Source organism: Haliotis rubra, unplaced genomic scaffold, assembly GCF_003918875.1.
Source record: "Haliotis rubra isolate DU_JTF1 unplaced genomic scaffold, ASM391887v1 Scf1080, whole genome shotgun sequence".
Lineage (NCBI taxonomy): Eukaryota > Metazoa > Mollusca > Gastropoda > Lepetellida > Haliotidae > Haliotis > Haliotis rubra.
The window spans coordinates 86,598-109,211 of record NW_025764982.1 but is presented as its reverse complement, the minus strand read 5'-3'; the positions used below and the strand labels follow the sequence as shown (position 1 = coordinate 109,211).

The 22,614-nt window shown below is 40.3% G+C and overlaps 1 protein-coding gene across 1 annotated transcript; it reads right to left on the bottom strand.

The window, feature by feature from the left end:
• Nucleotides 1–775: 775 nt before the first annotated feature.
• Nucleotides 776–21,008, bottom strand: LOC124281797 (protein crumbs-like). The gene is made up of 14 exons (XM_046717790.1): nt 20,917–21,008; nt 20,655–20,688; nt 19,490–19,575; nt 17,981–18,052; nt 17,007–17,148; nt 15,123–15,300; nt 13,241–13,355; nt 12,775–12,949; nt 11,398–11,542; nt 7,471–7,828; nt 6,362–6,896; nt 4,880–5,020; nt 2,220–2,374; nt 776–1,110 (listed from the first exon to the last, which is right to left on the bottom strand). Exons 1-14 carry the CDS (start codon nt 20,947–20,949, stop codon nt 925–927), a joined length of 2,355 nt encoding a protein of 784 aa, XP_046573746.1. The 5' UTR covers nt 20,950–21,008; the 3' UTR covers nt 776–924.
• Between the last annotated feature and the right edge of the window lie 1,606 nt (nt 21,009–22,614).

Genomic DNA, 22,614 nt, shown 5'->3' with positions numbered 1-22,614 from the left:
AAGAAGGTCGCGTCAGCTAACCTTTTAGCGACCTATGACCGTCCAATCAAACGTGAAACGGCCGAACGGATTTATCCAATCCGACAAGGGCTACTAGTTAGGGTTCGGCGGGACTTACAAAATGGTTTTGGATTTTCTCTTCCCCGGTCGCTGACACTGATCTCTGGACAAACGAAAATCCGTATAAAACACATATTTTTGACCTGCAGTACATATACGCTTTGAGGTTTCTGATGACATAGTTATTTATGGTTATATTTCCGCAAGTTACCATCCTGGAATATTGACAAACGCGACCGTGAATATTGGTGTCCTCCATGTGTTTCAGTCGCAAGCGATCGTGCGGAAATAGCATTCGGACTCGTTCGACTTTTCGAGGTAAAACTTCAAACGGTATGTGCGAATGTTAACTTTCGCGATTTGGGAAGCTGTGCTCTGAATGGTCAGCCCAAAAGGTTAGCTGACGCGACCTTCTACTGGGGTTTGTTAGACTCAGTATAGCAGTATAACGAGTAATACTGAGCCTAAGTTTACTTAGACTGGACTGAACACAACCAAGTTTTCCCAGCCATTTGCCTGGAATCCCCTACCCTTTACCAACTCAGAGTTTACCAATACTTACTTGAGTGGAAAAAACCCCACACAAAACGTTTACCAGACATGTGAACAGGGGAAGGAATGCACGATGATTTCAAGGTTCGGGAACACCTGGTGTCAGGTAATTTAACTCACCAGGCATTTGTAGTTTTAATCAACAAAATACAAATCAAACGTATTCCTTGCTCCAAATTGTATTTATTCACTTGTCTGCGTATAGTAAGATTTGCACACATGAAGGCACATGACTTAAAGGCCAAACCACTGCAATTTCGATATAATCGAAAATGTCGACTTTGAGATAATACGCTGTAACTGTACTGAGTTTTAAGGGCAAGTGCCCATATGGAGGTCGACGTCGTCGATGGCCATATCGCTGTAGTAGCCACTGCCGACGGTGCCCTTGATTTCAATACGCACGCTGTTATGTTGCGGCAGGGTGAGAGCAACAGGGAACCAGCTTGCACCCTTGTGTCCACTTTGCGAGAAGATAGTGGTCTTCGTGCCACTGTACTGAAGAGAGAAAAATGATAGGCTTATTAATACTTTAATTAATCTGATTAATTAATTCACTTTCTCTCATTCATTCGTTCGTTAAAACGTTCACACTTGAGATCATTCGTTCATTAATTTTCCATTGTTTCCTTCATTCATTTTTGCTTCCTTCATTTTTCTTTTATTCATTCGTTTATTCATTCATACCTTCATTCACACATCTATATGTTGAGGTTGGGTGTTTCGATTCAGCACGATGGTACACCAGTTTTTGAACTCTTGCCTTTGTCATGCTCAAAATCAATTTCAGGGAAACGAAAATCCAACGAGACCCTAATTAAAATGTTTTGTGGGCATGTTTTGTGAATTCTTCGTGTACTCTGGGAGTACTATGCCATCAGGAAGAATGGATTATGTAACTTTCGTCTTTTCAAAAAAAATGTCTCTCTGACCTTATGACCTCAGTCGGATTAAACAAAACCGAAATATTAAAAATATATAAACAAAATAATGTTTGGTAAACGCACCCTTGTGATACACAATTCCTAGTTTGTTAGTTTGCTTTTTTGCTATCTAACGCCGTAAATGTTCCAGTCTGGACTAGACAACCCAGTGGTCAACATCATGAGCATCGATCCACGCAAATGGTATACGGTTGCATGTGTCAGCGAGTTTGACTTCCCGATCCCGTTAGTCGCCCCTTACATGCTTGGGTTACTGAAGATCAATATTCTAACCCGGATCTTCACGGGTGACAACAACAAAGGGCAATAATAAAAAATTAGTAACATTGTCCCGCACCATACTGAGCCAATCAAGGAAGTTGTTCCTTACGCTGCACTCATCAATTTTCCATCTGTATGACGGCGGTCTGTAAATAATTGAACCAGACAAACCAGTGATGCACACTATGAGCATCGATGTACGACAGGCATGGGTTGCGGAAGACCAATTCTAACCCGGATCTTCACGGGTCACTATTCGTATGGAGGTGTATATGACTCAATAACCAATAGCGATGACACCAGGTGTTCGTAAATAGGTTTTCGCAAAGGTAATACCACCTATTGATATGGCTAAATCTGGGACTGTTCTGGGTGTAGGAACAGAGAGCATTAACAGTGTACCTCTTCAAAAACCTGCAATGAGCCCATCGAGTTCCCGTTCATGTTCGCGTAGAACCGGAAACACATGTCGCTGTTGACGTCGAATTGTGGAGAGATGAGTGAAGCAGTGTCACCTTGGGATCTCGGACTGGATGCTTCAGTGTACATATATGATCCTGAAAGAAGACTGGTGTTACTTTAAGAATTGCCTTCATTTTGTATAATGGAAACATATAGATGTAAAAAGGTAAACACCGATGACCACTACTTACCTGGCGTACGTCAACTACATAGAAAAGATACTGATGTGATTCTAGAAACGTTAAAAGATATTGAAACCAGGGTCCCGATCCACAAAGCGTTCGTAGACTTACGATATTCGTAAGTCTATGACAAACGATAGAGTTACGACAGGTCGTAACGTTACGAACGCTTAATGGATCGGGACCCGGTTCCCATTCATAAATACGCTAACAGTAAAACCTTCACCGACTTTTGAAAAAAAAGCCCATTAATTACCAACATTCAATCACTAAAGTGAGTGAGTGAGTTTAGTTTTACGCCGCACTCAGCAATATTCATGCTATATGGCGGTGGTCTGTAAAGAATCGAGTCTGGACCACACAATACAGTGATCAACTGCATGAGCATCGATCTGCGCAGTTGCGAACCGATGACATGTGTCAACCAGACCAGCGAGCCTGACCACCCGATCCCGTTAGTCGCCTCTTACGACAAGCATGGCTTACTGAAGATCAATATTCTAACCTAGATCTTCACAACTAAGGGCAATAATACAAAATTAGTAACATTTTTCAGCACCATACTGAGCCAATCAAGGAAGGTGATCCTTACGCTGCACTCAGCAATTTTCCATCTGTATGACGGCGGTCTGTCCTGACTGACTGATTTGGTTTTACGCCGCTTTTAGCAATATTCCAGCTACATCACGGCGGGGGACACCAGAAATGGGCTTCACACATTGTACCCATGAGGGGATTCGAACCCGAGTCTTCGGAGTGACGAACCAACGCATACCCCACCGCTCCCGGCGGTCTGTAAATAATTGAACCAGACAAACCAGTGATGTGCATTATGAGAATCGATCTACGCCATTTGGATACAAACAAGGCATCAACCATGCATGACCACCTCATCTCTTTAGTCGTTTCTAATGGGCTGCTGAAGACCAATTCTATCCAGGACCTCCACGTGTCCAGGAGGAATGAATGTGAGGTAGTTAACATTTACGATTTGGTTTTACGCCGCTTTTAGCAATATTCCAGCGACATCACGGCGGGGACACCAGAAATCGACTTCACTCATTGTACCCATGTGAGGATTCGAACCCGGGTCTTCGGAGTGACGAACCAACGCATTAACCACTAGGCTATCTAACTGCCCTCGTCGGTCTGTAAATAATTGAACCAGACAAACCAGTGATGTGCATTATGAGGATCGATCTACGCCATTTGGATACAAACAAGGCATCAACCATGCCTGACCACCTCATCCCTTTAGTCGCTTCTAATGGGCAGCTGAAGACTAATTCTATCCAGGACCTCCACGTGTCCAGGATGAGTGAGTGAGAGGGAGTTAACATTTACGTCGCACTGGCAATATTGCGGCCATATAGTGAAAAGAAAAGAATTGATTTAACTAAATACTTGTCAGAAATGACACACAATAAAACATTAGTGGTCCAGTAAGACGATATCTGTTGGTGGATGTGGTCTATTTTTGTCCGTTTATAGGAAATATGTAACATGTTTCGTAACATGGAAACATTCTGTGATTGGTTAGATTATCTAATGCAACGGAGTGATGAGCATTCCCTGTCCTATCTCGAGAGAGTTAAAGGCCTTACAGGGAAACTACATTGCGTTACGTTAAGTGTTAACACTATCTGTAAGATAAATTCGCTGATCAATATGGTTTAACATACCCCTAAGTAGTTGTGTATCCGTTGCCTGAACAACATATGATATATAGTCCGTTTGGCTCAAAACATACTCAATGAAACCCAGATCATCAAAACATCATACCCACTCTGTGAGGTTTTTGCAGAATTTTTGTCCTAAAAATAACAAAAAGTTGTTTGACAAACTATCATTAAAATATTGACACAGTTCACTATTTGTTACGAGGGAGGAGTGCAGAGAAAGGGACAGCCAGGTGTGCGAGAACGGATGGAGACGGCACAGCACAGGTTAATGAATAAATAACTTTGTCTGTGAACGTGCTTCGCGAACACCTGGCTGTACCTTTCTCTGCACTCCTCCCTCGTAACAAATAGTGAAGTGTGTCAATATTTTAATGATAGTTTGTTAAACAACTTTTTTTTGTTAGGGGGGGGGGACAAAAATTCTGCAAAAACCTCACAGAGTGGGTATGATGTTTTGATTATGATCAGCGTTTCATTGAGTATGTTATGTTTATTAGTTTTCGAGTTAGATTGCAATTCATCGGTCCGCTTTTGAGCCAAACGGACTTTAGTCGTTCATTAAGGCCATATCATAATATATTTCCTTCTTGAAAGTTCACGAACACTGATTTCAATATTGCAAGGAATTGTACAGGGACATATGATCCGATTTTAAGTTTCAAGTGCAACAGAGTTGTCCAAACTACAAAAATAACGGTTGCTATACAAGTTGGGGCGAACTCTCTTCCTTACAAACCTGATCCCGATGTGTGATCACCCGATGGTCCGGTGTCAGAAGAACTCGTCGTTCCTTTGTTGCTGGTCCAGTCAAATTGATCCTGAGTTGACTGGACCCATCCACACATACCAGCGTCAAAATTACACGTCACTCCGTTATCTGGGTGACAGAAACATGGTAATATGTACACGGATGGATTAGCCGAGACAGAAGCGAAGACAAAGGAAGGATAACAATATATAGATGAACAACGACTGGATGGATGAGCGACGTTTTGGTGTAGGTTCTAACACCGTTAACAGAATAACAGAACAGTGAGTGAGTTGGGTTTTACGTCGACTTTAGCAATATCCCAGCAATATCAGAAATGGGCTTCACACATTGTACCCATGTGGGGAATCGAACCCGGGTCTTCGGCATGACGAGCGAAAACTTTAACCGCTGGGCTACCCCACCGCCCAATAACAGGTGAACAGAATAAAGATTGTGAGGCATATATACAAGTTTTGGGAAGTTTTTATTCCGTACTGTGTGAATTTGGAATTTTAGCATGGGGATGCCAGTTAACTTCACATTGCTTAAGATGAGATATTGTTATCCTTCCATACTGCTCTAACTTTTAATTGCCTCTCAAAGTTAGCAAAAGGTATTGACCAGGTATCGCCAGGTAAATTCCAACTGCATGACAGCCACTTGTAAATAACGGAGACTTGACCAGCAAACAAAGTGATCGATATTGTGAACATCGATCCACGATGTTAGTGAGTGATTTAAAGTTTAAAGTCACACCACGATGTAAGGCTACACACAAATGCATTTCGTTGCTACAAAACTGTCTTGGATGAAATTTGCATTGTGTATTTTCCTGTTTTCGGTGGGTTTTCCTGTAGATCGAACTCAGCAATATTCCAGCTGTGGCAAGAAAATTTGATTTGGAAAAAGAATGAGAAACATACTCAATACGGTACAAGTCTGAACCCAGTCGCCGAAAGCACAGCTTATGCAGTCTATTTCGTTTCACTTTTCACTGGGCCAATAGTTGCGGTGTTTGATAGTTGCTTACATATAGTCTATATCTTGTGGTATATCTATTATCTACCCATTTGGAAGTAGTGACAGCTATCTAAAGTTACCTCTGCAGAGTTGCGTCCCTTAGTGACACACGGATCCTAATGCTGGGTTAGAATCTTAGCTTTTCTCGTAGTTTTGCTACTGTGTCGCTGCAAAATGCTAAGCCTTAAGGACCTGAATAGCGTGGGTTATTTGCCTACATCGAACTGATACGCCATGAAAAATACCACAGTAAAATGTTCCACGTATGCATGATGTCATAGTTGTACTTTGGATCTATGATTACAGCCTGTTAACATTTTGAAAAGTGTGGTGATAGTTTGGCCCAATCTGATTTTGAAGTGTAATCATTCTGCATTTTTATGTTCAAAGGGGTTTAACTCGATTGCTCCCTCACTCTGTCGCTCTCCCATTATTGCTCAAACTTACCACTGAGACATTCACCGTTGTTAGTTCCCGAGGTACAGACGCACCGAAAGCCTCTAGCTCCACGAGGCTGGCACTGGGCAAAGCCTTTACACGTACCACTCAGGCATGCTGGACAGTCCATGCTGATGCCATGGAACTCGGCCACACCATAATTAACAGGAATGAGTACATCAGTGTTGAAAAAGACATCTTCCACGCACCCATCAAAATCGAGTTTGGACAATGTACCCTGTTTCCATGGAGTCACAGGAACCTGACCAATGAAATTCTCTCTTAGTGAACTAGCGGAAGTGGGACCGGGAGAGGATAAGATGCAATCTTCAGTCGTGTTACATAGAGGGTCCATCAGGGATAGGGTGGTGTTACCGTTGTACACCAAACTGAGGCTGTGCCAGTGCGAGTCACTAAGCGGAAGTGATGTCAGAGCTTCCTGGGTGTCATTGTAGCCGGCAGAATCGCCTGATACCAGATATAGAGAGCCATTTGCGATCTCAACGCTGACGAATGCGTTTCCAACCCGATTGTAAAGCAAAATCTGAAAGGACAAACAAGTAAGGCATATTGATTGAAGGCAGTGTAGTTTGTTGATACAAACCGCTGTAATCGTATTGCATTGTTTCTGTGAAGATTCAAAAGCGGGCAGTAGCAGTTGCCGTATTTGAAGGGGTTTTGAGGCAAGAGTAATTTGGAGGTTAGTTGTTTTTTTGAGTAAGTGAGTTTAGTTTTACATACTACATTACTGCATTTCTATCTGTGATATTCTAGTTGTTTTACTGACCTCAGTTGACAAGTTTGTGATGATTTAACTAGTTTTAGTCACGATATGGCTGAAATGATGCCGGTGCGACTTAAAATCGTAACTCAATCACTCACTTAAAGAGTCTGAAAACCTTCCGGAATGTTCTATACAAGAATGATTTATGATTATGCAGAAGCTTCCAAATTACTTTTGCCCTGGTTGACACATGCCATCGTATCCCAATTGCGTAGATCGATGGTCATGCTGTTGATCACTGAATTGTCTGGTCAATTAGTAACAGACCGCCGCCACATAGCTGGAATATTGCTGAGTGCGACGTAATACTAAACTCACTCACTCCCTCACTTACCGCATTAGACTGTGCTGTCCTGAACCTCATTGTGAGGTTGAACCCGGAAGTGTAGGTCTTCCTGATGAAGCTTGACGTCGACAACGTCATCATCGTAGTTGTGTCACAGACCTTGCCAATGTAGCCATGGGCACAAGAACATGTATAGCCATGGAGATTTTTAGCCTCATCCAGAAGAACAGGAACACACACGGCCTCGTTTTGACACGCATGAACATCTTCACAACCCCGCAACAGCACAGAACAATTCTTTCCTCCGTGAGTTATTAATCCCTCTTTAAAGGCAAGACATTCACAGTGGTAGTCGTCGCCATCTTGAACACATGTGCCCCCATTTTGGCAAGGATGTTTCAAGCACCTGTTAATACGAAATATTCACACAGTTGAGCAGTGTACCTGATCAGAATTGCTGCAATCAGTGACGACGAGACATCTAAACAGAGTATGCAACGTTTATGATACACGATATGAAGATAGCTCATCACACCAGACAGCTGATTTAAACGAATCTTTGGCATTTGATTCTGTGACCCGGTTATGTACCTCATGCTGTGAGTTATTTTTACAGTGAGTGAGTGAGTGAGTGAGTTAAAACTTAACGTCACATCGGCAATATCTCAGCCATTTCGTGACAAAACAATTCATACAATAAAGCTGAAAATATTCTGAAGAATAAACATACTATAGTCCGTTTGACTTCATTTGAGACGGATGAATTGCTCATTAACACAAAATGTAATAAATGCAACAAAATATAACTTTGCACAGTCACATAAAATCGACAGACCAAATCTGATGATTTGTCTCATAATTTTGGACACCGGAATAAAGAAGTTGTTTAACAAACGATCATTACGAGGGAGAACAACTTGTTGTTAGAACAGCCAGGTGTGCGAGTTGCACATGTGAAATTGAAATTTCACTGAACGCGCTTGTTGATTACCTGGCTGTTCTACCAGCAAGTCTCCTCCCTCGTAAGAAACAGCGAAAAGTGACAACAAAATAATTATCGTTTGTTAAACAACTTTTTTATTCGGGTGTCCAAAATTATGAGACAAATCATCAGAGTTGGTCTGTCGATTTCATGTAACTGTGCAAAGTTTGTTTTTGTTACATTTATTAGATTTTGTGTTAGTGAGCAATTCATCAGTCTCACATGAAGTCAAACGAGCTGTAGAGTATCACAGATATGAATATAAAACTAGCAAGTAAAACTAAATCATTTTAATTGAAGAAGACAATACAATTTAGATCTCCAACAACTGAAAGTAGATCACCATCCTAGGGACCATAGGGACTTAAGGTGCCTTTGCTACCTGCATGGACCCTAGCTGGATTTACATCATCCCTTCAGCCGGTGGCGATTGTAGTAAAATTTAGTCATAATTAAAAATCAATAAAATACTACGTTGTAAAGTTTTAAATGTTCTTTGAAATGTTCGGGACTTAAGTACCTTCTCAGGATTATCTTTACAGAGCTTTATTTGCAGAAGCTAGTTATTTTTCAACACCACTTTTCAACCTGTTTTTTTTGTTCATTCCTTCCAATCTAATGTAGAATGTTGAAACGTATCTCAGTTTAGGTATTGCCCCATATTTAAGAAATTGTTTAACACATTTAGATGCGGTATATTTAAACTTAGTTCTGAGACCGGTAGATATAACAATGTCCCTTATGATTCAAGAGTCTGTCCATTTTGCCACAAAATTAATGTTTATTTAATTGAAGATGAAGTACATGTTTTACTTTATTGTAAAGCCTACCTAGATATACGGAATAAGCTTCTAGAAAAATATTTGAAACATCCTATTTCACAACACAGCTTTATAAACATAATGACTTCAACAAACATAAATGTTATAAATAATTTATGCCTATTTTTATATAATGTTGGGAAAATAAGAGATTCTGATGTTTTTAGGTAAAACGCATGTAACTTCTTATCATATCTATGAATGTATTTTGGGCCAGTGGCCTATTATTGAAAACAATGTCTGTCTGTCTGCCTGTCTGTCTGTCTAATGTAGACGGGTGCACACAAAAAAATTAACATATGATGAATTGGGATTACTTCCCTCATTTGTAAATATTTTGAAAATAGAGTTTTCATTGTGACGTTCAAGTCTAGACCATTACATGTTCCCATAACACCACAGATAATTTGCTCAGTTAAAGCGTTCCCTCGTCATACAGACGGCCCGGGTTCCATCCCCCACACGGGTACAATGTGTGAAGCCCGTTTCTGGTGTCCCCGCCGCAATATTACTGCAATATTGTGAAAAGCGGCATAAAATCCAACTCACTCACTCAGTCATTCATTCATAGCCTTTCAACATTACTTTCCAATGATATCCATTGGAATATCTTTCAGCGGATAACCGAACCTGTTATCTTCTTCTATTGACGTTGTATATTTACCGGATATGTTATTCGGCGCACAGTTAACGGTTATTTCTGATTCAGTGTTTACAGCGTCCGTTAGAAAACTCCCATTGTAAATTATTGTGTTTAGAAATGGTGGTCCCTAGCGCTCACATGAAAATTGGTTTTATAATGGTAATGTCATTGACACTGTATCATTTTACAAGTACCTTGGAATTATGTTCACTCCTAACTTATCCTGGAGTAAAGCTACATCTTGTCTTGCATCATAAGCTAATAAGGCAAAATTCTCTGTTTAAAATTTCCAAAGGTAATTTGGCAGCATTAATTGTACAGATTTATTTAAGATTTTTTATTGTATGATATCACCCATTCTATGTTATGGGTCTGAAATCTGGGGAACATCCTACTGTAATACTATTGAATCTGTCCATATTAAATTTATATATATGTTTTGAAACTTGGAAAATCCACCTGTAACAACATGGCCTTGGTGAATGTGGAAGAGTGCCTTTACAGTTTACTTATACAACCAATGCAGTGAAATACTGGTGCAGATTTCTTAACATGCCTGACTATAGATTACCAAAACAATGTTATTTTATGCTATTATCTCTAGACAGGGTAGGACGAAATCCATGGGCAACTAGAATTAAAAATATTCTTTTTCAATTTGGTTTTGGATTTGTTTGGATAAGCCAGGAAATTGGTGATCACAAAATATTTATTGAATCATTAAACAGAGACTACATGATAATTTATTCCAATCTTGGCAGTCATCTTTGGACAGTATTTGTAAATGTTTTTACTATAAGCAATTCAAATCTTTATTAAATGTAGAGAGCTACTTGATAAATAGTGATGTCCCTCAATATTTAAATATTATATATGCCCGATTTCGGTGTTGTAATTTTAAACTAGCAGTTGAAACTGGTAGATACATTAATATTGTACATAATGAAAGGCATTGCCTGTTTTGTAAATTAAATGGTATCTTCGTTGTTGAAGATGAATGGCATGTGTTTTATATCTGTGATGCATATTCTCATATCAGAAATAAGTACATATCAAACTATTTTAGTAAATGTCTATCAATTATTAATTTTATATCTATGTTACAGAGTAAAAATGTTAATATCATCAAGGATGTATGTCTATTTTTATACTTTGTTGACAAGAAACACAAATCTAGATGAAATACATATGTGCTCTAATTATCCATCAATGTATGTATATATTGTTTGTGCCGGAGGCCTGTTACTGAAATAAAATTCTGTTCTGTTCTGTTCTGTTCTGTTCTGTTCATTGTAGGGGCGGTGGGGTAGCCTAGTGGTTAAAGCGTTGGCTCGTCACGCCGAAGACCTTGGTTCGATTCCCCACATGGGTACAATGTGTGAAACCCATTTCTGGTGTTCCCCGCCGTGATATTGCTGGAATATTGCTAAAACGGCGTTAAACCATACTCACTCACTCACTCACTCACTGTTCATTGTAAATTCGGAGTGGTTTCCCTTTACCCTGTCTTCATTGTGATAAATGCTTACTGGTTGGTGAGCTTGTGTTCACATAGTACTCCGGAGTAGCCACTACCCGTGCAGTCGCAAGTGTAGGAATTTATGCCGTCCACGCAGGTGCCGTGTTTACAAGGCTTCACCCAGCAGTCGTTGTAGTTCTGCTCACACCGATCACCTATAACATATCGGCGTGAGTTAGTTAGTTAGGACCCGTTAAAGGAGGATATAGTGTCGAGGTGCCATACTTGGAATCAAACTTATGCCTTCGAAGTTATGAGCAAACACTATAACCACAATACTTATTTCCTCACTCGGCATGTAGTATGTTTCTCAAGATTCAGGATCAGATAGACAGAAATTCATATTTGTTATATGTATATCTGTAATATATTTGTGAAGTGATATTTACATTTCCAATAGGAATCACTGGTTTGTCTGGTTAAATTATTTACAGACAGCCGGGGGCGGTGGGGTAGCCTAGTGGTTAATGCGTTGGCTCGTCACGCCCAAGACCCGGGTTCGAATCCCCACATGGGTACAATGTGTGAAGCCCATTTCTGGTGTCCCCCGCCTAGATGTTGCTGGAATATTGCTAAAAGCGGCGTAAAACCAAACTCACTCACTCACTCCAATAGGAATTATTGCTCGGGGCATTGGTGAAGGACTGTTAGTCACAGAATATCGGTTACTGTTGTGTGTTTTGGTTAGCCCGCGCTCAGCAATATTCCAGCTATATGACGGCAGTCTGTAAATAATGGAGTCTGTACCAGACAATCCAGAGATTGCTATCATGAGCATCGGTCTACCCAACTGAGTTAGGATGACATCTATCACCCAAGTCAGAGAGCCTGGCCACGATCAGCACGGGTTGCTGAAGACCAAATCAAACCCGGATCTTCACAGATATATTTAATGTCAAAGTAATACAGGCCGTACAAGTACATCACTTACTGAAACCCATGCGAACAGGTATGGTACTGGGAAACCAACATTCATTATGAGTTAAAGCTTGGATTCGAACTCATAACCAGCTTTCTGGGACTACGACTTGCCAATCCTCAGATATCTATTCCATACCTGCTAGCATAAAATGTTGTAAGACTGAGTTACCTAGCATGGTCTTACAGTTCTTTTAGCAATATTCCAGCAATATCGTGGCGGATGACCAGAAATGGACTTCACACATCACACCAATGTTGGGATCATGTAACCAGAGGGGCGGTAGGGTAGCCTAGTGGTTAAAACGTTCGCTCGTCACGCCGAAGACCCGGGTTCGATTCCCCTCATGGGTACAATGTGTGAAGCCCATTTCTGGCGTCTCCTGCCGTTATGTTGTTGGAATATTGCTAAAAGCAACGCAAACACAAACTCACTCACTCACTCATGTAGCAAGAAGGTAGTACGCACCTGCGATACCCTCAACACACAGACAGTGGAAACCTGGACTTAGTTGACCAGGATTTGACCCAGCAGGTGTGTCGACGCACGTGCCTCCATGAAGACACGGGTTGGACACGCATGCGCTGAGCTCTACTTCGCAGTTATTTCCGGCGAACCCAGGAACACATGTGCAGGTCCAGTTCTGCAATTCACGTGTAGAACAAATATAGATTATATCATACAAGAAGCTCAGAGACATTCTGATAGATGGAAAACTGAAAAAACAACTTGTATAATATGTGACTTTAGTATAAGGATGCAATTCTAACTCGTAAATATGTTATTTTCGAAATACATGTTATTACGAAATGTCGGAGTCGTTTGATGTTAACATTGAGAGATCGTTGATGCAACCTTTCGATAGGCAATTAATCAACTGTATTTTTTCTCAAAAGTACATCATAGAAAAAATCCAGCCATGATGAAAGAATACCTTAAACCCATCAACACACGTGGCGCCGTGGAGACAGGGTTGTGATTGACAGTCGTTGTAGGGCAGGTGACACGTGAAGCCATCGTAACCAGTACCGGTGCAGTCACAGACGTAACTGGAACGTCGATATTGACACAAGGACATGATAATCAACCAAATGTAATTCAAAATGCAGTGTCAGATATCTAGACAGGGTTGACCCTCAGACATACACTGAGAACTGAGGGGGAACGAAATTGTCTCAAAACGTTTTCTCGTATTTTGGATTTTCATTTGAAAATATCTGAATTGTGCGATATTATATTCCATGTTGAATTAGTCGGCACTCAAAAAGAATAAGTCTACAGGGTTTTAGCTTTTGATATAATTTAAATTTTAAATTAATGGACTTAAAATTACGTTTTCTTATTTTTTCAAATGTACATTTTAAACAAAGTAGATATCTGTGGTTGCAAGTTCACGTCTTACTCCCGTTTACTCTGAACTGTTTGAAGCACAACTTTACAAGTCACAGATTACATTTTCAAATTGTTTCAAAGATGAGTGATGTTGAGCTAGATATGATCAAATTTAACTTCTAAATTTAAATTTCTATTACGTATAAAAACTAAACAAACCAGATATATTTTATTTTGCGCCTCAGTTCCGATACAATCTAATACCACCTGCTCGCTACAAACTGTTTAACGTCGAATACAGTCCGACGGCAAACAATTTCACATCATCGTTATGTCAAGGAGAGTGTTTAGTATACCCCTGTGCTAATGCTCAAGTAAGCGTGATGACGTACAGGCGTCGTCTATTTGGTTTAAATATCAATACTATCACATTAGACAGTGTCGGAGAACAGTCTGACGTCCTGTTTCGATGTAAATACGTTTCCAGGACATGCCTGCAGTGCATAACCGTACACCTCAAAACTTGTCTGTTTAACATGGTCAACATAACGGAACGATTGCACGTTACACACTGACTTTGTTCGGAAGAAGTCTTCAGAGTGGTCTTTTGTTTGAAACGGTAGCAATTCAGCTCAACGAGACAACATTAAGCGAATAGTGTGCACTGTTTCTTTTAGAAATATATCAGAAAAGGTTCTCAGCATGTTCAAACTTCATAATGGCTGCTTATGTACAACATTGTATGTGCCATGCCTTCCCTTTGCTTACAGCAGTACCATGGGCCCATCTTGCCTGGATCCATTGACACAAAATCACTTGCTTATATGTTGTGGCAGATCTGTGTTACTGAGCCGAGTGATAACGGAAATATGAAGTAGAAATGCAATCAATTTTAATACAACCCACTGCATTAAATATCACGAAATGATAGGATTTTGAAGTGGGCTGTAACATGTCACCTTCTAAATATAGATACTTCATTTTTAGAGTTATTATAATACAAAAGGGAGGATTGACAGCAGGTCGAAACCTCAGATCATATCGGCATGTAGGTTACATTTCACAAGGAAATGTGTTTCATCCTCAATTATAGAAACCGCCTCTGCGGTGTAGTGGTTAGAGAGCGGAAGGTCGCGGGTTCGATCCCCGACGGCGTCATACCAAAAGACGTTAAAATATGGTACTTGTTGGTCCCTGCCTGGCGCTCGGCATTAATGGGTACAACAAGGACTGGTCGGCTCGGAGTCAGTATAATGTGTCTGAGTGGGGTATTCATGCTTCACTGCTGCAGGGTATCTCAGTGGGCTAGCACTATAAAACCAGCTTAAGTCTGGGGTAGTACAAGCAGCCGCACATACACATACACACGCATGCACGTCGTCATATGAGCGAAATATTCTCAAGCGCGACGTTAAACCCAATTTCACCTCACCTCACCTCAATTATAGAAAGGGTATATCGCATTTATTCTCACATGTAAGTACCTTGTTTTAGTATCGAGACATTTGCCTCCATGAAGACAGGGATCCGAAGCACACATATCCGTAATATCGCAGTGAAGACCAGTGAACCCGGCCGTACACTCACACACGAAACCATCCACCCTCTCATAGCAGGATCCGCCGTTCTTACAAGGGTCCGACTTGCAGTGATCAACGACACCTACGGGAAATAACAAGTCATTGCGTTATGGTCACTCAAGAGATGACTTCGGTAAAGCTGATTTTGGCAACAGCGTCTCTCAACATCTCAAAATGAAGGTTTATGCACAGACTAGAATAGCTATTTCGAAAAAGATAACTGAAAATACGTTTAAAATAGGATAGATGTCAACTTACATGGTCTTCCGAAAAAGAGATAAAAAGTATCGACTTGTCCCTTTTTTTTTAATTATACGTACTTTCAAAATTACATAAGAATCCTAGAATTATAACTATATAACACTCGGTAACCCCTAGCAACGTTCCCGACCAAAACAACCATGGTATTTATGCAAAATACACTATCACCGGTAAAATTGCCAATTAGATTATGCTCCACACTTTAAACAAAACATGGATCGTCTATCAGGGATCTTAGGAATATTGAGAGTACATATGTATATTAGCCAGGCAGCGGGATGCTGTGTTGTGGGATAGGGATATTTCGCAATGTATGTGATATATTTCTGCATTGACACTTGGAATGCTACTGTGTTGAGCGTACGGAGATTATTGTAAATGTACTTTAGACATGTCTTCACTGGCATTATGAAGGCTCCGGAGTTGAGAGTACCAAGATTATTATCTTACCTCACACATAAATGTCGTTTTCTGATTGGTTGAGCCAATCAATGTACCCTGCTTACAAGTACCATTTTCTGAGTTATCCGCTGGAAATGCCAAACTATGGGAATTCGTTTGGTACTTCGTGTTAGTAGTGCCTGGACTGTTGCCTAACTCCGGTACTCATTATGATCCAGTACCCGTGCTTCAAACAGTTCAAAATTAACATTGAGGTGTTCGGTAAGATAAATACGTTGTTAATTGGTTTTCGGGTTCAGGGAAACATAGGTACATAAGTCCCAAAATGTTCAAAGTCAATTTAAACTTGCCAGGATTTTTAAACGTAGCATTCTTGTCATTTTAATTTTGTCTAACATTTCTTACAATCGCCAGCAGCTGAAGGGATGGTGTAAATCCAACTAGGGTCCATGCAGGTAGCCAAGGTACTGTAAGTCCCCATGGTCCCTGGTATGGTGATCTACCTTCTGGTGTTGGCGATCTATAGCCTGTTTTTAGTTTGTATTGTCCAAATAGTGCTAGTAGTTTTAACTCTCCACACTAGTTTTAGTTGTAATTGTGATATTCTAGTTGTTTTACTGTCCTTCGTCGGCAGGTTTTTTATAATATTCATATATTTCATTTCAATATCAAATGTTCTCGTCACGATATGGCTGAAATATTGCCGATGTGACGATAAATATTAACTCACTCACTCACTCAGGGAAACATAAGGAAACATAGGGAATACATCAACCCAATGTCCCCCTCCCCAGTGAAGAACTTATAGTGTACGTTACATATGTCTGCAGTATCAATAGGAAGGTTAATGTGTTGAGTGTATCACGGTTACTGTACAATTAAGTTAGATATAACTGCATTGCCGTTAGGATATCCGCATTGCCACTAGAAAGGTCACTGTGTTAATTGTATCAAGATTATTGTACACTTACTTTAATTATATCTGCATTCCCTATATGAAGGCTACAGTGTTGAGTGTATCGAGAATACTGTACATTCTACGTTATTCACATTACCTATAGGAAGGCTAGTTTGTTGAGTGTATCAATATTATTGTACAATGTATGTTAGAAATATCTACATTACCAACAGGAAGGCTAGTATGTGGTGTTGTCGATGGTTGATGAGCACACAGTCCAGCATTACATTCGTTAGTTCCGCAGCATTGAAAACAACCAGAGGCTGCACGCCGTCCGATGACAGGACCCGCCAAACTCGAACTGCATACCTACATGAGTAAAGGTGGTGCCAGATAGGTTTACAAACATTCATCAGTACTATAATGTTTTGTGACCCTCTCCGTGGTGTAGTGGTTAGAGCGTCCGCCCGGAGAGCGCAAGGTCGTGGGTTCGATCCCCGACCGCGTCATACCAAAAGACGTTAAAGTATGGTACTTGTTGGTCCCTGACTGGCGCTCGGCATTAAGGACTGGTCGGCTCGGAGTCAGTATAATGTGTCTGAGTGGGGTATTCATGCTTCACTGCGGCGTGGTATCTCAGTGGGCTAGCACTATAAAACCAGCTTAAGTCATGGCTAGTACAAGCAGCCGCACATACACATACACACGCATGCACGTAGGCATATGAGCGAAATATTCTCAAGCACGACGTTAAACCCAATTTCACCTCACCTATAAACAACAGTCTCTTGTCTTGTAAATTAGACGTGTGTGTGACCTAGTAAAGTAGTGTCCGACAATTCCATCATCATCATCATCATCATAATCATCATTGTTGTCGTTACAGCGTGTGTCCAAAAAATATTGTTTAAGAAGAAAACGGAATGATTACACAGGAAACGTGATTTTCATGAAATGAAGAATAGCACTGTACATAAACATCATCAGCCTTTCATAAACCCAATATATTGTCAGTATCATAAATGACTCAGTGGTGGTTCAATTGGCACGTCCCTGATGTCAGTTTATTTAACGTGTGACATATTATTACATAGATGTTTAAATTGCTGACGTAACTAATCATTTAGAATGAATCTAGATGGTTCAGGCTGTGTTTGTTATTTTACTTGAAGTGACACCCTGGCACGTTCAAAATACTCACGGTGCTGTTGTCGCATCCCAGCGTGTAGACGACGTCCCCGTTGAGACTCCTCATTTCCCTCGTGGAACACATCTGGTAAATAATACGTGGTGGTGGTGGTGTTAGATTGAAAAATCAAAATATATTGGAAAAGTTCATAACTGGATTTCAGCCGACAATTGAGAATCGGAGATGTAGCAAAATGAAAGTGCTAACAAGTGAGACTGTGTTTGGCGTATTACATCACGACGGCATGTTTTTTGAAAACATGTCGATTATTAATGACTACAGGATAACATTACTCTGACAGCTTTCCATCCATTGGGCACTTAAGCGACTTGATTTAAACGACGTACGATTCATACACGTGCTGGCTCTATGCAGCAAACACCGTCATCCTCACCAGAAAACTTCATCTACCCCATTCACTCCAAACCCAACCCAATCCCACACACATACACACCGTGCTTGAAAGCGGTATAAGAATCTATACCGAAACGTCGCCATTGTGAAAATAAAGAAGTTGATCGCCCATAAAGTTTTGTCATCTCTATACCATCAACTTCTAGAATGCCACTCAAACAAAACACATACACACGCAACAAAAGAAAAACACAACCAAAAGACAACACCCCAAACTCAAAATTCCCTGAAAACTACTTGAGACCCGCAGATCTGAAAATCACCAAGAAATTCCAACCGCTTCAGTTAAAGTATTAAGTTAATGCGACGCCAGACCTCTGTACATACTCTATACTCTGAGCCACCTTGACTGCCTTTTCTGTATAGAAATACGCGACTACAATAAGAAATTACTATCCTCGACGATCTGCCGAAACTAATTTCATTGTGCTAGACTAAAATCTCCTCTCTGAAATGAATATATTTTACAGAAAAAAAACGATAATTCGTTATCAATTTCAAACAAAATCGAATATAAGGAGACAAGATACTTTCTTCATTTCCAAACCTCATTATAGACTAGCATGGCCTGGTCTTATTTGTTTCAGGGTCTGCATGACAGACTACCACTGGACGTAAAAGGCAGAAAAGCGGTGTGCATTATATGTATGAATCGCTGTAAATCTGTAGAGGACCACGGGTGATTGCTACCCAGGGTAAACAGTCACACTTCTAAAACGGTGCGTCATAATTTCAGTACTGTATCACTTCTATTCGAAAACTGTGATATAAACAAATTAAAGCCAAAAATGCAGACGCGCCATTGATAATACATTATGTGGATGTCATGTCACTCAGACAAGACACGATGTTTAAAACATACATAACAAGGTAACAGTGGTTTTTATATTTTGCATGCAGATCTGACGGTTTATGCTAGTTTTCTTAATCAGGAAAGACACAGATGCCTACAAAGAATTGTTAATTCAAGACGTGTGACTGGTATTTTCACCTGAGGTAAAACGTGGTGGTGAGTCAGATCATTACGGAGGCGAAGATCTGATTTAAAAGAACGATTTCCTATTCTAGCGTATCATGCTTCCCATGTGTAAAAATAGATGCCTTTACTTGATTTTCTTTACATGAGCGTATGTTTGTGCAGGACGCAGGGTTGACGACATCCACGCAGCTCCGGCAATACAGGGATGAAGCGGCTGAAATGCAACGTCACGTCAGTTCACAAGTTTTGTATAAAGGAGACACAACTCTTTCCATGTTCGCAAGGGAAAATTGGTAAAGTCTTTGAATGACATTTAGAGTGAGTGAATGAGTGAGTTAATATTTAACGTCACATCGGCAATATCTCAGCCATATCGTGACGAAAACAATTTATGTAATACAAAAATGAGAATGACATTTAGACGTGATACACATTAAGGCAAGAATTTTATGGATGTCAACTTTTTTAAATGTGATGGACACAACTTTTCACTGTGTCTTCTCCATCAAATTCTTGCCTTTAATATTGGTAAAATATTGTGTTCTCGCACTTCTGCATTGCAAGCTTGTTTCGAGCGGTCAAGAAAACTCTTGGCCGCAAGAATGTCCCTTACAGTATTCCATACCTCTCCGTATCTCCAATGTCAAGAACACCTGTTCTTGGTTGACGTCATACCACAGTGCTTAAGGTTGCTATTTCTGATAATACGTATTTCGTTTGCTAGATTAAACACGGTAGTTGTGACTTGCATTAATATATCTGTATCTTGTCTGGCTATACTCATAGCAACATGTATAATAAATGCTTGTGAAAGAAACAACATTCCAGGTGCCATATTTCAAAAATGAAAATAAACCGACTAGCCTGCATGCACGGATGCCAAAACGTCATGCAATCTGATTGGACAGCTGCTGTCATCTACTGATATATACAAATCGGCACTTGCTTTATGAACTCGTGTCACAATATAATTCTAAATTGCCGAACAAAAACTTTCCATCCAAAATACGTCCAGCAATTGTTGAACGCGTACCACCATCATGATGTGTGGAACATGGGTTCTTCTACAACCTACCACCTGTGGGCTCGTGCACAAGCAAGTGCAGCTAAATAAATTCGCTCACACTGCTAGTGACACAGTTAACTAACTCACACGTCACTTCAGAAACGCGGAATGAGGGTGTACAGTCACTAACGCTAGTTATCTCACAAAGGAAGCCTTATCGCTATCCGGACGTTTTCTGAGTGTAACCAAAAAGTTCGGATACACGGGGTTCGACTGTATATACATACCTTTGCTCTGGCCCACACAAAGCATGAGAATGACCTAGAATAAATAAAATACTTGGATATGTAAGAAGTCCAAACCAGAAAACGTTGTAATGGGACTAAAATCTGGTTTACGCCTTATCTGGTGTTCTCACTACATTTTTGTTCATGACCCGTTGATAATATAGTGACAATTCCTGAAGTAATGTACTATGGTAACAGTCATGGTAACATAATACCATATGTATTTTGGTACCCGTTCATCTGATGAACTCAATAGACTCACCTGAGTCACTGTTACAGTAACAACAGCTGCCATGGCTGAAGATACAGGTACGTGTGTGTTTCCCTGCTTATCGTGACTGACGTAGGTCACAATTGAAGGTCCTCGGATAAAAGGACGGTATCTAGATAAGATATACCTTCTGAAATCAGTGCTTGGTTTTGTACACACAATATAACATGAAATAAATAAAATTTCACAAAATGAAGCAGGAGTATTGTAAATTTCATGGTGTGGCATAGAAGACTTCTTGAAAAATATTTTCGCTTTGAATATTGTGCTCTCAGTGAGGGACAGTACTTTAGTTGGTTACCTGGAATAGTCAGTACTCAGTTAGATGACCTTTTAAAAGCAGTGAATGGGAGGGTGACCAGGTGCAGACAGTACTGGGAGACCTGGTGCAGACAGTACAAGGTTGGATGACCTGGTGCATGGAATACCTGGCAGGGTGACCTAGTGCAGACCTTACTGGGAGACCTGGTGCAGACAGTACATGGTTGGATGACCTGGTGCATGGAATACATGTCAGAGTGACGTAGTGCAGACAGTACTTATTGATATGGTGACAACAGTACTTGGTGACTAGGTGTAGAAAGAAGGGTGACCGGATGCACGCAGTGCTTGGCTGATTGACCAGGTTCAGACGGCACTTGGTTGGGGGATCTGGCACAAGCGGTACTTGGCTGAGATGCTTGGTACTGACAGTACCTGGGTGGCCTGGAGTGCTTGATTGGAATTACACGTAAGTGTTGTTGAATGTTCACTAAAATGTGTAGTAGAAGTCAGTAGAAGCAAACATATCAAATCATGAAAATCGATCATATACAAAACTTCCAAATTGAAAACATCGAAAGCTTTTAAAAACGGTCTATTTGACATTTACAAAAACATAACATGCAGCTGCTAAAAAATTTCAGAAATCGATTGTAATTATTGTCCGCGTTCCGATGCCTGCTTGTTCTCGTTCACTGAAGGAAACAACAGAATCGTTGTTTTGGATATCCTTGCCAAGAAGGAATTAAATTTACGTTTTGTGAAAAATCTAATGAATAAATGGAATGGTAAATTGTAAATGAAACTGTGCTTTGGAACACACAAGTTTTTCATATCAAACAAATTGAATTTATTTAATATTTTGTTAAACATTCAAAACTTGAGCACCTGGTGCCTTCGCTGCTTTTCATTGATCCATTGTAATCGTCACCTCTCTTTCGCCAAATGAATCTGTTTCGCCAGATAATTGAGATATCTTTGTTATCTGCACATCTCATTGGGAGTTATTCAGAGAACGTTTCATCTCTTTGGATCTTGTACGTACACAACGAGAATTTGCTTTACACAATTTTGCTATAACCCCGAAGAGTACATGAGAAACTGTTAGTATAATTTAGCTGAACTACCGCAGAAATCGCTGCGTTTAAGGTACTACTGGGAATATCCCCAGAACAAATAACACCCTTGATGTGGCTATAACATTGAAATAACTGAAGGCCAAATTATTTGAAACTGTAGATGCAAAGGCTATCCTTTTCTCACGGTGACAGCCCTAAAGTCCCAGGAGATTGCTAATTAGCGCAATAAAACATTGATTTTAGTTGCTCAAGAAATGTCCTCGTCCTGACTCATCTTAGCTATGTCGATCACGACAGTGAGTGTGTCAAAAGGAATTTGTTAACTCAAAAGGAATTTGTGAATTCATTG

Excerpts from the sequence above, each read along its gene's own strand:
- LOC124281797 (XM_046717790.1), bottom strand. The coding sequence starts at position 20,949 with ATGGCAGCTGTTGTTACTGTAACAGTGACTCAG. Across the intron at positions 19,576-20,654 it reads TTGTGTGGGCCAGAGCAAAG|CCGCTTCATCCCTGTATTGC; the intron begins GTATGTATATAC and ends GTTGCATTTCAG. Across the intron at positions 18,053-19,489 it reads GCTCATGTAAAGAAAATCAA|ATGTGTTCCACGAGGGAAAT; the intron begins GTAAAGGCATCT and ends ATTATTTACCAG.